Source organism: Pagrus major, chromosome 11, assembly GCF_040436345.1.
Source record: "Pagrus major chromosome 11, Pma_NU_1.0".
Lineage (NCBI taxonomy): Eukaryota > Metazoa > Chordata > Actinopteri > Spariformes > Sparidae > Pagrus > Pagrus major.
Genome location: NC_133225.1, coordinates 24,109,586 through 24,126,666, shown reverse-complemented (window position 1 = coordinate 24,126,666; position 17,081 = coordinate 24,109,586). Strand labels below are relative to the sequence as shown.

General features: G+C 39.1%; 2 protein-coding genes across 3 annotated transcripts in view; both read left to right on the top strand.

Annotated features, from left to right (window-relative positions):
* The window catches only part of LOC141005058 (interferon-induced protein 44-like), a 29,354-nt gene extending 20,086 nt beyond the window's left edge, over positions 1–9,268 (top strand). Inside the window, exons 1-8 of one of the 2 annotated variants that reach the window (XM_073476801.1) lie at positions 24–154; positions 1,204–1,721; positions 3,456–3,504; positions 3,677–3,872; positions 5,857–6,009; positions 6,125–6,296; positions 7,707–7,807; positions 8,511–9,268. In XM_073476801.1, the coding sequence (XP_073332902.1) occupies positions 1,250–1,721; positions 3,456–3,504; positions 3,677–3,872; positions 5,857–6,009; positions 6,125–6,296; positions 7,707–7,807; positions 8,511–8,708 (1,341 nt within the window). In that variant the 5' untranslated portion in view covers positions 24–154; positions 1,204–1,249 and the 3' untranslated portion in view covers positions 8,709–9,268. Of the gene's footprint in view, positions 1–23; positions 155–1,203; positions 1,722–3,455; positions 3,505–3,676; positions 3,873–5,856; positions 6,010–6,124; positions 6,297–7,706; positions 7,808–8,510 lie in introns of those variants that run through there. The other variant, XM_073476803.1, reaches the window with a different exon arrangement.
* A 2,117-nt stretch (positions 9,269–11,385) lies between these two features.
* Positions 11,386–16,960, top strand: LOC141004328 (interferon-induced protein 44-like). Its single transcript, XM_073475760.1, has 8 exons — positions 11,386–11,511; positions 12,067–12,608; positions 13,005–13,053; positions 13,399–13,594; positions 13,701–13,853; positions 13,960–14,131; positions 15,207–15,307; positions 15,599–16,960. Exons 2-8 carry the CDS (start codon positions 12,137–12,139, stop codon positions 15,791–15,793), a joined length of 1,338 nt encoding a protein of 445 aa, XP_073331861.1. The 5' UTR covers positions 11,386–11,511; positions 12,067–12,136; the 3' UTR covers positions 15,794–16,960.
* The last annotated feature ends 121 nt before the right edge of the window (positions 16,961–17,081 follow it).

The following is a 17,081-nucleotide window of genomic DNA, read 5'->3' as shown; positions in this document are numbered from 1 at the left end:
GACGTTACGCTCTTATTTTGAAGGCCATCTTCCGGTCGAATTCATGCTGACTGCCTGTGTGCCTGAGTCTGCTGCATCAGGGGACAACTGCCTCCATCCTGTGCACATCTTCATCTTTTGGAAAGTCGTTCAGCTGCTTCTTCCAACAAAAGAGGTAAAACTGAAATATTAGTACTAAATTCTTTTGCCAAACTTCCACATGAAGTTGCTGCCTGTCCTACTAGAAGATGTGTATCTAGTAGTTCTCATATTATAGACTGAAATGCCAAAGTGCGCATATACATTTAATTTAAATGCTGTATGGGGCTGTGTGTGGGACTGACGGCTGTTCGGCTGAAATGTTCATCTTTATTTTCTGTTTTAGTTTTGGCGAATTTAAGTAAATGGTGACTGTTCAGTTTCACCTCAGTTAGACAGTATTTTATTACTATACTCTGAAAACATGCATATTTTATCCTACTTTAGACAGTGTTTGTAATGCAAAACATCTGTACTAATAATAATGGACTCTCAGTTTCAACAGAACATGAATGTGATCAGTATAGAAGACTAAATGTGACAAAATTATATATATATATATATATATATATATATATATATATCCACGACCCTCACGGAAACGCGGTAGATAATGAACTAATGAATGAATATATATATATATATTTATATACATATATATATCTACTATAATTTATATCATTGTTGATGATGTATTATAAATTAGTGTTGAAATCCATTCATTGAAATGGAATAATATATCAAGGGAAAAATAGAAACATTTCTCTTATATAAAATTGTGTGGATAAAAGACTGTAATAAAAGAGTTCAGTTTATGCATGAATGAATCTTTAAACTGAGATGACTGTACTGGTGCATGTGCAGAACAGTGGTGCCTCAAGGGGGGCAAAAAGGGCAATGGCCAGCCTGATACAGTGCTGGCCATCCAACTGCCATCACCCCCAGTCGGAAGAGCTCACATTTGTATTATGTATTTATCAAAAAAAATATAAAAAAACATACTGTACATTGCTAGATAACTATCTGGTTTGATATCTGAAGAAAATATATTTAAAAAATAATTGAATTGTGACGGTTAAATCGAGAACATGACACTTTAAAAACTGCAGAGATTTAAAAACATTGAGATATACAGTATTCTGTGCATCGTGATATAGCCTAAAATTACTGTGATACTATTTATAGGACTTATCACCCAGGGTCAGGAAGTTCACCAGAACAACCATCCAGCATGAAGCCCAGGCTGACCAGAAGCCAGCAGAGAACAATCTGCTCCGAGTTGGGGAGCGTCAAACTCCAGCTGCTGTACAAGGCCAGCATCCATGGTTTCACCGCAGCAGCCTTCCACCAACGATGTGACAACCACAGTCCCACAGTGTCTGTGGGCTATAACGTCTCCGGTTTTGTGTTTGGAGGTTACACCGAACAACCTTTCAGTCAGTCTGGACAGTATGTTAATGATGACCAGGCCTTTCTTTTCACTTTCAGTGGAGAGAAGCTCTTCAAATATCCGGTCACTGGTCCTGCTTATGCAGTGAAAATGAATAGTAACGCTGGTCCACATTTTGGAGATGCATTGGTTCTTGTCAATGGAAGCCAGCCTGTTGTCAATAACAGTACAGGAAGTTATTACAACTTCAGTGCAGCAGAGATGCATGGCAACGACCGCAATCTGACTGAGTGTGAAGTCTATCAAGTGGAGGGTGAGTTCTCTCTTAACAACCAAATATTGATCCTAAGCATGCTTCCAACAGATTGTATCAAGCACAAGGCAGGCCTCATCATTACTGTTCCTGTCACACTTCTGCAACTGATACAGTTAGACTGAACATTGATCCTATCTACAAGAGAATTGACCTTTTTCCTGTTTTCATAAACTAAAACACGTTGCATTTTAAAAAATGGAAACTCTTCTTCCACCAAGCTACCAACTAATATTCTTATTTAGTTGTAATTTGTTGAGGTTCTGCCAGAATAAACACAAGTTGTACCATTAATGTCATTACCAGAAAACTGACTTCTCTGTAAAACTAGAACTGGACAGAAATGTGGACTCAGTCAACTCAAGTCATGGTTTTGATGACTTGCAGCTTGAATCAACAGAAATTAAGTACTTGTGACTTGACTGGAGACATGACGATTCAAATGAATGAACGACTTGTCTGTGTTCGTGTTATGTTTTCAGATTCGTTTTATGTCGTCCGACCGTCAGTATTTCACTCTTTAAAGGTGACGGGGAAGGAATATTTTTTGACTGAGAAGAAATTAAGAAAGCTTTTCTGAGGTATTTGTTTGATTATACAGTATTTATTTCACTCAAACTCAACAAACATCCAATTCACTATTAGGCTAAATTGTTCATTAATATCATTATTTGACAGGTACTAATACCTTGTCTTTTTTCTTTGAAGAGTTTCTTGGGTAGGGAAAGAGTGACTTGACTTGCCTGAGCTAAGGACTCGATTTAATTTGACACAACTTGTGACTTGACTTGCACAAAAAAATGACATACTTGAGACTTAGACTCATTGACCTGGTCTGAAGAGCCAATATCTGCCTTCAATGCTTCACTCACAATAGTCATTTAAATCTCTCAGTTATTCCTAAAGACTCTAATTTTCTTTTAAATATTCTTTTAACACCAACTGACAAATAATAGACAGTAGTGCAAATTGAAGATCCACAAGTGTCAAAATCTCAGTTTAGTGTGGGAAATAGTAAGGGGCAGACTTTAGCTAAGTATAGTCATTGAATGAATACTCTCCTAAAAGTTAAAGAAGTCATAATCAAGTCATAAAGAAGTCACAATGTCGTGAGTTCATGGCCTAAGATAAAAGGAGTCAATTTCAGAAAACCAAGCGTATTTATTTTTCAACATCGTTCACTCCTACATTCAGTCCAGCATTTGTGGAGCATATACATCACTACTTTGTAGATTTGGGCTTTTTGGACTTCCAGAACTGGTTCCACAGCAGTGTTAACATGATCATGACTGTCTAGTCAGTAGTCTGAAGGTGTCACATCAGGTGTTGGACGCGTTAAAATCTGCATCCTTGGGTGGCAGCGATCGCCACTGTGGACTGGCGGTCTGGAGCTTTGTCTCAGACTGTGCTGACTTGCAATTTTTAATTACCTGAAACAAAAATACCACAACAGTTACGAACTTTAAACTCTCTGCATAATCACTCAGAGTTGAATTGCACATGCATAGAATGTCACTTATATAACTCATCTCCTTCCTGCCTGCCCTCACTGCTACATACTTTTAAATGGTGTTTTCTGAGGCAGATGCTTATATTTTAGATTCATTTACTTTACTTATTTTGTTAGTCTTTACAATATAACAAAATTAAAACTTGAAAAAGCTGGACAATATTGTAATAAAAGTAAATAACGAAAACCATAACATTTAAAAAGCTATTTTTGCTCCTCCACAGCGATCCCAGAGTTTAAGAAGCCATGGAGGCCGGTTGTCTGGGAAAATGAGTAAGTTTTATTGTGCATAACTTTCCATCATATAATGGAATTACTGTACTATTCTTTAATATGTTACAGTATACTGCACCAGGTCATACTACACAAAAACTTGAGGAAGTTATGATAAGAAATTGTCCTATATGGTAATAGATTATCTATAAAACTGCTCTTGTTCCTGCAGGAAGAGGACAGAGCTGATGGAGAGTATGAAGAGCTACAAGCCCACAGTCAGCTCTGTGTCCCAGGTTCGGGTTCTGCTCATTGGACCAGTTGGAGCTGGAAAGTCCAGCTTCTTCAACTCTATCAACTCTGTTTTCAGAGGCCACGTCACCAGCCAGGCCATCTCTGGCAGCTCCAGCACCAGCCTCACCACACAGGTGAGCTCATGCTACAACAATCACTCAAACAACCGTTTCAAAGTTCTGTCAACAACACCATGTGCTGCCTCGGCACAGAAAAGGTACCAAAAAAGATGAAATCACAATAAATCTGGACCTATTGACAACTGCAGTTATATGAAAGGAGAGCTCATCAGTTTTGTGAATAAGCTAATATATCAGATCAGCTCCACAAGGTTTCAGTTATGGGTTTGGTGACCGTTTAAAGAGATGACGTAACTGATGACACTGTTGTCTATGTAGTCTTTCCAATTACTCATTTTCACAGTCTTATATTTCAATTAGTTTTCTGACAAACTACGACTTTCTTGACTTGGAAAATGATCTTTTGAATTGACAAACATCATATGTATACTTCATGGCAGAATTCAAACAGGACTTTAAAACGATTTGTCTCTCTCCATTCAGTAACATACACTACTCAAAATGTGTTAGGGATATTGGGATATGGGTGCATGTATGCATGTGCATGGATATGCAATAAAGGTCAAATGAAACAACACAAAATAAAAATTCAGATATGTCACAGAATAAACAGTCAAGTGAAACACTAAAATATCCCAATATTCAATTTTAATTTTGAGTGGTGGCGAGGAAGTGGCCTGATGTCGGCTCTCACAAAATGTAGTGCATCACCCCCTGAACACCACCAGGTGGCGCATGTAACACACAAGCTGCAACAGCTTACACTCAGGGCTGTAGTTAATTATAAAGTGCGTAACTAAGGATACACTGTCTGAACTGTCCAAAACAAGTATGGATAACTCATTAAAAGGTGAGTTAAACCCTGTTTGATTTGAAAAAGCAGGGTAACTGACTTTATGTGCGTTTAAGACCCACTACAACCTGATTCCATTCGCTGTTCAACTCACTACTTCAGCCAGTCATTTGTTCATGAAACGTTGTATGCGCAGTATGTGCTGTAGTAAAGGGTCCTAAAACCAGGAAATCAGAAAGCATTTTTGCACATCCAGTTCCCATGAACTGTCAACGGGTTTTTGAATGGGTTTTTGGTTAAATGCCTGAATTATGGTCTGCTGTTAACACAAGCTTAAGATGTTTACATGTTTTGTTCTATGACATAATATACATCATTAAATGTCCCACAGTTCAATTATAGTGCGCTTACGTGTCTTGAAAAAGGCGTGGCTATATAAGACTACAGAAGTTGTCACGGACATTAAATGTCTTCACACTGAACACAGAGAATCATGTCCTCACTACGCTGTCTTTACAGGCCGACTTTAGTTACAAACTATTCTAACTTAACTTTACAACTACGCATGCTTAGTGGTGGTGATGTTTAAGTCATGCGACCGCAGTGTAGTCCGTTTATAGCCACACATTAACTTTATACTTCTAGTGATTTAATTTACGCTTTGATAATCACAAAAGTGTTCATCTGTGAAGATTTTCCTGCTGAACAAAATGGCTAAGTATCATAAACTTGTCTTTGCCACAGAGCTTATTTTCAGCGATATTCCAAAATCCATTTCAAAATCCCATAGGTTTTATGTCGGGGGAGCCAGGGCGAGCTAACTTCTGGGTTAGCCCACAAAAAAACGTCATCCCTACGCCACTCTTTGGACTTAGTGCTGTGTGTTGGAAGGTTCTGGCCTCCATGTCATCCATTTGTTCCTGATAATGGACACGTAGACGGGCATTGTCTCTTACTTATTATTCTGATGGCTTGAAAGCACAGAAGAAGTGAATCATTCGTAGAGTGTCCACTCTAGATTGCCTCAATCTATTTTCAAAAATAAAAAAAGAACACATTTAATTAAATCCTGCAGCCTGTTTCTCCAAGAGTACGAAAAGGTTCTCTTAGATTGTGTCTTTAAAAAATACTTGCTGAAATTCTCAGGTTTGTTGGCTGCCCCGCTGACCACACTCAGCATTGCTATGTGGTGTGCACTGCTGGGGTTATTTTATGTGATAAACTGCATTACTTATTTCTTGACAGTTTCGCAGCTACTCTGTGAAAGCTGGAAGAGGAGGAAAACCTCTGCCAATCATCTTGTGTGACACAATGGGATTGGAGGAAGGAACGGGGGCGGGGCTTGATGTGGATGATATCATCAGCATCCTCAAAGGTCATCTGCCAGATCAATATCAGGTAGAGCTTTTTGTAACATTCAGCAGGATTATAAACACATGATGACGCACTGATTTGGTTGTAGTTTGTTTCTGTAACACAAACTGTCCGTTGCTTTCTCCTGTGTGACTCACAGTTCAACCCCACAGCTCCGCTGCACTCAGAGGCCCACGGCTACCGTCGGTCTCCAGGCCTCAAGGACAAGATCCACTGTGTGGCCTACGTCATTGATGCCTGCAAGGTCTCCATCATGCCCACAAAGCTGGAGGAGAAGCTGGAAGCGACCCGCAAAAAGGTCAACTTGATGGGTCAGTAAAAACAAGTCCGCACACAGATACTGTGCCAACTCAGTTCATGTGAAAGCATGTTTTTTAATGACAATAAATGAACCTTGAACCTTGAACTCGCTCCGTTGATGTACATATAAACACACAAGCCCTTAATAACAGTAGTATACTGAACAATATCCCTAATATTCTGGAGCCTTGAATAAAATAAATAATGATTACACAGTATGTTGCTCACTTGCTCTTCAGAATGATACTGGAGAAAGGATTTAAGATTCAAGAGTGTGTATTTATCACTCACTCATATAACAATGCAATACAAAGTGCAACTATATCCAAGAGTAGTGGCAGGCACACACCTGCTTAAGTCTTCCTCCACCTGCTCCTCCTGCACCACCACCATGGCAGCGGGAGCCTCACTTGCCTCACTGTCCAACTGACCCCCTGCTGAAGCAGCAGCATCACTGCTGCTAGCTCCGGCCACGCTGGCCCCCGCAGCAAACATTTCGGAATTTTTTTTGCTCTTAGCAGCGTCAGTTGCGAGAGCTTTTTTTCCTTGTCTCTTTGTTTTTCAGCTCCGCCTTTCCGTTTTTTACCCACATTTTCCATTTTGTAATTCTCGTTTTTTCATGTGCTGGTGTTGTTTGTTTCTCTCACTCTCTCTCTCTCATCATGACTGCTTGTCATTAAAGGTGATTGGACTAGGGGGGGTCTAGAACATGCGTGGGTGGGACTCCTGGCCTCTGTAGCCTATCATAGGGCCATTGGGCCAGGTCTATAGGGCCTATCATAGGGCCTATCATAGGGCCATTGGGCCAGGTCTTTAGATAGACAAGCCAATGGGCCTCTGCTGTGTCTGCAGGCTGCAGCGGAGCTCTGTGGGCCGGTGCATGTCTCTGCCCCTGGGCTGGGAGAGTTATCATGGCAAGGCGCAGCAAAAAATAAATAAACAAATAAAAAATAAAAAACAGGCAGCCATCGGCCCATTATTGATGGGACTACCGGGAAAAGTCCCGGTACTCCCAATGGCCAATCCGCCCCTCCTGCAATATATAATCAGGCACAAGCACCTGATGCACTTCAAGATGCTTACTTACACCTGTTAACGGGCTGCTTTTTAAAAATTAAAAGTAGACAAAAGAAAATAACAAAAAGAACTGTAGAAAGTAAGGACGGTTAACATGCACTGTAGTTCATATTAATGCTTATGTACAGAACTACACATATCACAGTATGTTCCAGTGAGGCGTTCATTTGTTAAACAATAGAAAGCAAAAGTAAAATGAATGATAGATACTTTAATAGCATTGTAACTATACAAGTAGTAGCTTTACTCTGCAGCAGAACAGTACAGTAGATACACATAGATTTCTTTTCCAAAATAAATAGTTCAGTATTTGAAAATTGTCTTTTTGTTTTGTTGGTTCTCAGGGATTCCTCAGCTGGTCCTGATGACTAAAGTGGATGAAGCCTGTCCTTTTGTTTCACAGGACATCAGGAACGTTTATAGTAGCGGCTACATCAAGGAAATGGTGAGATCAACTTCAAATTGTAGGAATTTATTCTGAAAAAGAAATTTAAATCGACTCCTTAATTCTTATGTTTGTGTTAATGAGTGGCTTAAAAATCAACCAAAATTTAATTCATTTAGCATTTGTTATCTTATTCAGTTCCCCTCCTGTGTTTTTGTCTGTTTTAGTTCAATTATTTCACTTGCTACCTGCTAGTTTCTGTCTAACCTTCCCTCAGCAGGCCACTAAATTGAAGTGAGTTGTATTCCAACTAGCCGAAAATTAAAATTGCGTGATGAGCAAATGTTAGACAGAAACCAGTTGGAAAATAAAATGGCGCGATCAGCAGCAGCTAAGCAGAAACCAGTTGAAACAAGTTTCCTGGAAACATGTCAAAGAAATGATCAGTTATTAATTAACTGCTTTTCGAAAATAGCAGAATATTATTGTAAAATGATGTTGGGTACATTTTCAATGAATGTATAAGTGTGTATACGTTTAATGACTCAGTTATACAGTAATAGAGTTATTGTTGAATTGTGGGCAAACATAACCCGCACAACCTTTCTGCTGTGGTAAAGAAAGGAAAAAAAGAGAGATTACACTGAAATTAGCGCAGATTTAGTCTGTTTTATGGGGTCAAAAAGTATAAACTATATCACTATCTATACTTCTACCACTACCACTACGATCTATATGATATGCTGTGTGTTTTTTGATCCAGATGCAGGAGGTCAGCGCTCGGCTCGGTGTGTCTCTGTCCTGTGTTGTTCCGGTGAGGAACTACAGCGAGGAGTTGGAGTTGGACCCAAATTGCGACATCCTGCTGCTCAGCGCCGTCAAGCAGATGCTTCGCTTTGCTGATAATTACTTTGATGAGATCAGCGACCAATTCAGCAACATTGAAATTAAAGAACAGTAAGAATTAGCAGAACAGGTGTTTCAATTCCTGTACAAGTGTAATGAAATGTCCCTCAAAACGACCCCTCGTCCAGTCTGGGTCAGGTTAACTGGAGGAGAAGCAGCCCAGACCATTTCTCAGAAACGAGTGATTCATTGGCTGTGAAAATCTGGGCTGATACAGATGTTTAGAATAACAGTTTGGCAAATAGTTGCTTTTTTTCTTATTTGTTGTTGTTATTCATTTTGTTTCTTTGAAAGAGCACAAATTCAATCAAACAGATTTATGAAACAACCTTTAATAGACCTTTCTTTCACATAAAAAAAACTTTTATTTGAAAAGAAACTCCTTCAAAAGCCTTTTTAGCCCGATATACAACGACCTACTCAATGAGAAGAACTTTTCTACACTTATACAGCCTTAAAAACGGATTGCAGATGCATAGAGAGGCTGTAGCTCATGAATGTGCCGGTGCAAAATTGATGTGACAACAGATAAACATTTTGCCATCCATCTTATTTTCCTCAAGGGGAATATCAGCCAATACCGATGTTGGCCAATAAATCAGTGTTTCCCTGTCAGGCTGTCTGATTGCTTTCATGTCATTTTATCAGAATGAGAAGAACAGGAAAAACATCCATTATTCCGATTCAGGAGCATTCATGCATTATTCCAAGATGGGTTCCCTGTCCTTATCATGTGGTGACACCAGATAAATGGCTAAATGACTACATTTTATATTATATCAGATATCGAGCTTCAGAGCTGCTCTTCATGTTGACTGTGTTCCTGCCTGGTGTTTTTATTGTTTTTTCGTTACGTGTAATGTAATCTTACGGTGGGTTTTTGTTACATTGTTAACTGATTTAAAGGAATTTCATTACAAGCAAACATGTTTGAAAAGCCAACACATCACTTACTAGTATGCAGTGTTGTTTTACTGCATGATGACTACACTTCTTCTTCTAACATTCATTTCATTGTCTTTCTGTTCTTTGTCCTCTGTGCAGGTAATATAGGCTGTAGTCACAGTCAGCATGTTGGCAGTCAGATTTAATTAGAGTGTATCGGCTTTGCCTCCTTCAGTCTGTTTGTACAGAAGAAACCGATGATGTTCGAACATTGGAATCGAAGTCTAACAGGGAAACCACCATGTACTGTGTGCACATGTTAGGTATGACTGTTGTGCTATTATTTCATTTGATTATTTTAAGCCTCAAAGCTGCTGCTAGTGTTGTCATCATTTTAGCTAACTTCCTGTATGTTTTGCAGTTAGCAGTTCCCTCCCTCGTCTCTATGTCACCACACTTGCACGACCAGTTTCTTTTTTCTAGGGAGCTCTGTTTGCCTTGTTGTTTTTCGTCTTTGCTCAGCCTGTTTGGTAGTATGAGCCGTCATCAGGAGAGCTGTCATTGGTAGCTTTCCTCATTCTGCTGTTGCTGGTGTAGGTACCAGAACAGGAGGATCCAGAGGAACCTACAAGGTTATATTTAAGCTGTCTTGGCAAAATAGCCTACAGCTCAAAAAGATCTCAAGGAGATCAATAGCTTTAAACTTTGGGCTGTAATGTTTGAGTGGAATTATCTTTTCACATTAAAGACCGCGGATATCAGAGGGTAAGATAAAGGAAAATTAATCAAACAGAATAAATATTTGGTCCACAAAAATCACACAGCAATCACGTAGGCTCATGATAATAATATAAACAGCAAGGACAACCGAACATCTCTTGGTGTAAGCATAGTGTACTCAGCAGGATGGTGTATTCCCCACCACTGCATGTGATGGTGCACACCTGTGCAAATATATTGGTCAGTGGTACTGTGACCTCACAACAAAACAAGGTTTTGGCCATGGGAATTCATCCACTAATTATGACAAAATTCCACAAATGTTTAATAGGATAAAATGATGAAGTGATGTCGCATTTCATATCCAAAAGGTCAAAGGTAAGTTTCACTGTGACATTATAATGTTCTGCAAAAACACTTTTCTGGCCATTATTCAACACATTTATAGTATCTGAGAGCATGAGCTCTGAATGGAAATTGCAGCTAGATATCAAAGTAGCCGACTGTCGAACCAGGTCACAGGAAGCTCCCAGTGAACATGGTGATTAAGTGATGAAAGGGCTGAACGGGCCTAACGTGAGTCACCTAGAACTGCTAATGTTAGCTGCATGCGGTAACTGTTGATGATAGACCTCGGAACAGGATAGATGCATGTTCATGCAGTTTTTTTCCCATTAAAAAAAATCCTCATGTGGCTTTAAAATGGCTTGTATGTAACTCTACAACTTGGCCTAATTAAATATGCGAGCTTCTATTGATATGCAAATTAACCAGGATTCTAGCCCGTCCCCCCTCACTGCAGCTGAAATGTACCTGCCCTTTTTTGAAAGTAGGGAAACTTGGAATGCAAAATACAGATAATTAGCTACATCTGCACACCTGACTTATTCTGAATACAGCTCATCACCAGCAATATTATTTTAATGAGATGGAGAGCGATGAAGTTGACTTACTTGTTCCTTTGATTTGTGAGTTTTTAGACTGTCCTTGGTACACTGCAGTTCTAAAGCAGAAATAATGTGTTCACTGGTTCTTTAAAAACTTGATTTTCATCAGAGGGCGTCTTTAAACTGAAAGGAGGAGCTACAGTGAGCACACATAAAAATCTTTGTCATTCTGTGTTGATTACTTTCACTTCATGTTGACTGTCCAGCAGAAAGCAGAAGTCTTGCCTGACATCCTGGATAAACATCTCTTTACAGTAAATACTGTGAAAGCTGGTCACCTTCCTCAAATATCGAGAAGAGAAGGAGGTAAGGATGAAAACACTTCAGGCTCAATATTTTTGCTGCATGTCAGATATTATTTATGTTAATGAGGTGAAGTTGTGACACAGTACAGACGTCAGTTCAAATTAACTTCTTTGCCTAAAATTATTACTCTATATACTGTGCGATTCCTAACCCGAGGGAAATTTTTGTGCCAGAAATTGCTAAAAAAAATTACAGTACAAAAGAATTTGCCTTGACTAATGGAAAAACATAGCAAACCCATTCTTTGGCAGTGTGAGTGCAAACAGAAAGTGATTTAATCGTTCAGCTGCCATTCAAATATGAATGAGGTGTGGAAAAACCTGTTTCTTTTTGTTTTTGTCAGGAAATATTTTCAGTTCCTGTCTGAATCTGGGCCAAGGTAGCTACTGTCAAAAAATCTTGATATACTGGGTTTGTTTGTTTTTTAAAAGCAACTTGAACACTGGATGCAATTTAGATGATACATGAAAGTGGTTTATCCAGGGGAATCGACCAAGCTCAATTAAATATAGATATCCTGCATTTCAATGCATCCATGTTTCTTTTTATGTTTAGACACCAAAGTGAGTAACCATCTAAGGTTCATTCAGCATCCTTCACACACTTCAGCGGACCAACTGTCACTATGAACCCCAGGCTGACCAAGAGCCAGCAGAGAACAATCTGCTCCCAGCTGGGGAGAGTCAAACTCCAGCTGCTGTACAAGGCCAGCATCCATGGTTTCACCGGAGCAGCCTTCCACCAACGATGTGACAACTGCAGTCCCACAGTGTCTGTGGGCTATAACGTCTCCGGTTTTGTGTTTGGAGGTTACACCAAACAACCTTTCAGTCAGTCTGGACAGTATGTGAATGATAACCAGGCCTTTCTCTTCACTTTCAGTGGAGAAAAGCTCCTCAAATATCCGGTCACTAGTCATGCTCATGCAGTGAGAATGATTGGTAACTCTGGTCCATATTTTGGTGAAGCATTGGTTCTTGTCAATGGAAGCCAGCCTGTTGTCTATAACAATCCAGGAAATTATTACAACTTCAATGCTGCAGAGATGCATGGCAACGACCTCAACCTGACTGAGTGTGAAGTCTATCAAGTGGAGGGTGAGTTCAATAAAAACAAACACGTTGGTTTTTTGTTTTTGTTGTGACGGATCCATGAGTGGTTTATCATGTACAGTATTCAAGATGCGTCTGTTTATATGTGCATCTCTACCAACTGTGGTCCACTAGTGTTTGATTCCATCATATTATTTTTCATTGTCCAAAATCTGATGGTAAAACAATATTTCACAATATTACATCTGCATGAGTCAACCTAAACAGTAGAGGATGTATAATACAATACACTGTGTGATATTAATGATACCTTTTTAATGAGTCATGTAAACTCATCACAAGAAAACAAAGTTGTATAGGTAGGTAATATTTTCTTCTTTTTAAAAAAATCAAATTTGACGAGATCATTGTTTTGTAAAAGTTGTATTTGCTCTTCAACAGAGACCACAGAACTGGAGAAGCCATGGAGGACTGTAATCTGGGAATCTGAGTAAGATGGAGAGAGCCACCATCCTGCACACAATGCTATTAACATGCTTCATTATAGTTGATGTACTACACAATAATATATACAGTGTGACACAAATTGATGATCTGAAAAGACAGAACAATGTGTTCATTGTTTAAATGTAATAATGAATGTGTTACACATACAAGAACTTTGTAGGTTTGACTTGGTAAACTATAAACATGGAATTTTAAATTATGGATGCAAAATGTTGACATTGCAATGACATTGTTTGCCATGCTTACTGTGCTGTACTGTTTTTACCTCACAAATATTGACAAATCATCATAAATATGCCAATCATGACTGCTACTCTTGTTCCTGCAGGAAGAGGACGGAGCTGATGGAGAGTATTAAGAGCTACAAACCCACAGTCAGCTCTGTGTCTCAGATTCGGGTTCTGCTCATTGGACCAGTTGGAGCTGGAAAGTCCAGCTTCTTCAACTCTATCAACTCTGTATTCAGAGGCCACGTCACCAGCCAGGCCATCTCTGGCAGCTCCAGCACCAGCCTCACCACACAGGTCAGTTCCTGACAGTTAATGATTTCTGTTTGACTGATTTTAAAAATAAAAATTCTGCCCTGTCCCTGTTTTGTGATTTGTTATTCCTTCACTTTGTACGAGACAGTTTCGCTCCTACTCTTTGAAAGCTGGACGAGAAGGAAAGCCTCTGCCAATCACCTTGTGTGATACCATGGGACTGGAGGAAGGCACAGACGGGGGGCTTAATATTGATGACATCAGCAACATCCTTAAAGGTCATCTGCCAGACCGATATCAGGTACAGCTTTTTGTTACATTGAGCAGGATATTGAATGTATAAGCCATTGATTTGGTTTTAGTTAACTCAAACTGTCTCTGTCTTTCCCCTCAACTGTGTGACTCAGTTCAACCCCTCAGCTCCACTGCATTCGGAGGCCTATGGCTTTCGTGGGTCTTCGGACCTTAAGGACAAGATCCACTGTGTGGCCTACGTCACTGATGCCTGCAAAGTCTCCATCATGCCCACAAAGCTGGAGGAGAAGCTGGAAGCTATCCGCAAAAAGGTCAACTTAATGGGTCAGTCAAATTTAGTCCCACTGCCATTTCATTATAACGAAGACTACAGAAGAAGGTTAGGGCCACTGTGGAAAATGTATCTGAGTTCTTTTCACAATGTCTTCTGTAGAAGTCATATATGCAAACTCTTAAAAATATATAGAAAATATCAGTATTAGTATTTACTATTATCAAAAGGAAGAAACACAGGGTTTTTTTTAGAAATGCTCATTTTCATCTCAGCTAGCTGGAGGGGCCTGTCTGAGTCTGATTGACAGTCTGTGGCTCTTGTGTTAAATAGTCAGCTGCTGTCTAGCTCAGTGTGGCCGTCTGCACTGCCAATCTTAGAAAGAGACCATAAGTTCGATATAGCTGATCAAATCTTCTGTGTATAGTAGATACTGGAACGGTATTCAGTCAAATTAATACACCATTTTGAAACCAAAAAGTACAAAAACATAAATGTCACAGGAGACACAGGATAAGTGAGCAGAGCAGATACTGCATGTATGTTAGCTGAACATTAGCTCAGTAAGACTTCAGCAGAGGCAGTGGAGAGTGACAGAACAGCAGATATGAATGAAGTTAAGTTGTAAATTAGCCACAAACATTATGTGTACTGTAGCTCTGTTCAACATAAACTACTAGCCTCAACAGGGATGGAAAGAGCGAAATGTTGAATGTTCAACATTCAGATTTAGATTTAATATTAACATTTACATTTAGATGTAACATTTAACTTTTTTTTTCACATATGACATTTTTAACAGTTTATGTCTCAGCTGTGGGGAAAATTAGCTAACTGTGAAGAAAATGATCTAGATTTTGAAAATGTGTCCATTAGAAATCTGCAGTGAATTTTTTTACATTCAGCGCCCCACAGATTGGCTGAAGAATACGGAGAGTAAACCTCAGGAACTTGCTACATTTTTTCAGAAAGACCAATGAAAGAAATGCTTCATATATGCTAAAAGTAGTCTTGCAACAACGAAAAAATAATTTTAAGTAGTTTAAAAGTGGTGTCCCAATATCTTGACCGCTTGATATCTGAAAGTCTGTAAATGTTGGACGTTTTCTTTCTCTCTGGTGTTTTCAGGGATTCCTCAGCTGGTCCTGCTCACTAAAGTAGATGAAGCCTGTCCTTTGGTGACAGAGGACGTGAGAAATGTTTATAGGAGTTACTACATTAGGCAGAAGGTAAGGATTTTATATTTAAGAAAAAACTGCTACAGGATTTGTTGTACTTCAGGATTGTTTTGTGTTTGTAGCTCATTTGAAATGTTTAACTGACATACCAGTCAAAGTCTGTCCATCAGCGTGTGTAATACTTGACTGATGTAGGGTAGGCATCGTTTCAACCTTTCCAGAGTTGAAAGGACAAATCAAAACAAATTTGTGCCAACTTTTGTAAAATCACAGCTAATTTTCTGTAATCTTTGGAAAAAACTAAACTATAAATCACCCTCATCTGAATTTTTTGTGATCCAGATGCAGGAGGTCAGCACTCGGCTCGGTGTGCCTCTGTCCTGTGTTGTTCCTGTAAAGAACTACAGCGAGGAGTTGGAGTTGGACCCAAACTGCGACATCCTGCTGCTCAGCGCCGTCATGCAGATGCTTCGCTTCGCTGACAATTACTTCGATGAGATCAGCGACCAATTCAGCAACATGGAAGTCAAAAAATGATAAGCATTTGTTCAGCAGATATAATTACCTGAACATCTGTAATGAAATGTCCCTCAAAATGATCCATCCATTTACCAGCACTGTGCTGCTCTTCCTCAGTCTTTTCTAAGCACCCCTTGGAATGCTGGGACATGTAGTACCTCTAGTATGTCCTAGACCTAGCTGCACCTCTAATTTCTGGCTTGATTGTGTCCCTTCGCTGCGAAATATTCAATTTTCTTTCATTTGACATTATGAAGTTTTTCACCATTATCCTTTTATTTGTTTCATGTGATTAACATGACAGTCACAGTCAGCAGATTCAGAGAAGTTTATCAGCTCTCACTGATTTGTGAACTGAGAAGACTCCTGATTTTTGAACCTTGGTGATGCCAAATAGGATAAATCCAATAATCTGAGTCCTAGTCTCTAAAAAGAGTCTCATTTTGTTCTCTTCAGTTTTAATGTAATATCAGTTGTTGTGTCAGCGTTTTACAAGTTCTGACAGCTCTGTGTTCACACGGTACATGTGTGACAAAATGATAAGACTGAAATGGACCATTTGGTCTATTTTTTAATGAAAATACGTTTAATCCAACTGTATTTTCACTTTACGCTGTTACATACACTTTTGTTTTTGTTTTGTTTTGAGACCTTGCTTGTAATAAGTCTGTTTCCCTACAGTGTTTGTCAGGAAAACAACTTTGCAGGTTGTATTGGCAGATAATCTTTATTATTTCTGTGTTGCATGCATACCAGGGTAGCAAAATGAAACCTAGTTTGAGTCCCTTTTTGCTACATCAACAAGGAAGAACAGCAAGGAAAACAAAAACAAACCTCTACTAGTGTGGAGGCAGCAGGTATAGAGGAATTTAGTTCTGTCCTCTTGGGCCTGAGATCAGATTCAGTTTAAACGCTATGCAAGTAATATGCTATAAAATGTACTGCCACATAGCTTTGAATGACATTTTTCTGTAATTATTGCCTTCCACATCACGCCATGATTATAGGGACCTTCTACAGCTGATTATGTATAAACTGAATCAGATTAATATTGTAAAGAGTTACACAAAAAAAGTCATATTTGTCACCCAGATTTTGCTGTAGCTGTTAAACATTACGCATCATGTTACGTCAACATGTGCTTCTAGTTGTGTCACAGCTAATAAAATCTCTTTGTGGCCTGAACGGATGTCATGTTCTTCATTAAAAAGAGAATAGAAAATGTGAATCTCTCTGTAGATCCTTTATTATTCCTAAAATGAATAATTCAGTAAAAGCTCAGAGTGCATGAATGAACAGAAAAACT

Excerpts from the sequence above, each read along its gene's own strand:
- LOC141004328 (XM_073475760.1), top strand. The coding sequence starts at position 12,137 with ATGAACCCCAGGCTGACCAAGAGCCAGCAGAGAACAATCTGCTCCCAG. Across the intron at positions 12,609-13,004 it reads TGAAGTCTATCAAGTGGAGG|AGACCACAGAACTGGAGAAG; the intron begins GTGAGTTCAATA and ends GCTCTTCAACAG. Across the intron at positions 13,854-13,959 it reads ATCTGCCAGACCGATATCAG|TTCAACCCCTCAGCTCCACT; the intron begins GTACAGCTTTTT and ends TGTGTGACTCAG.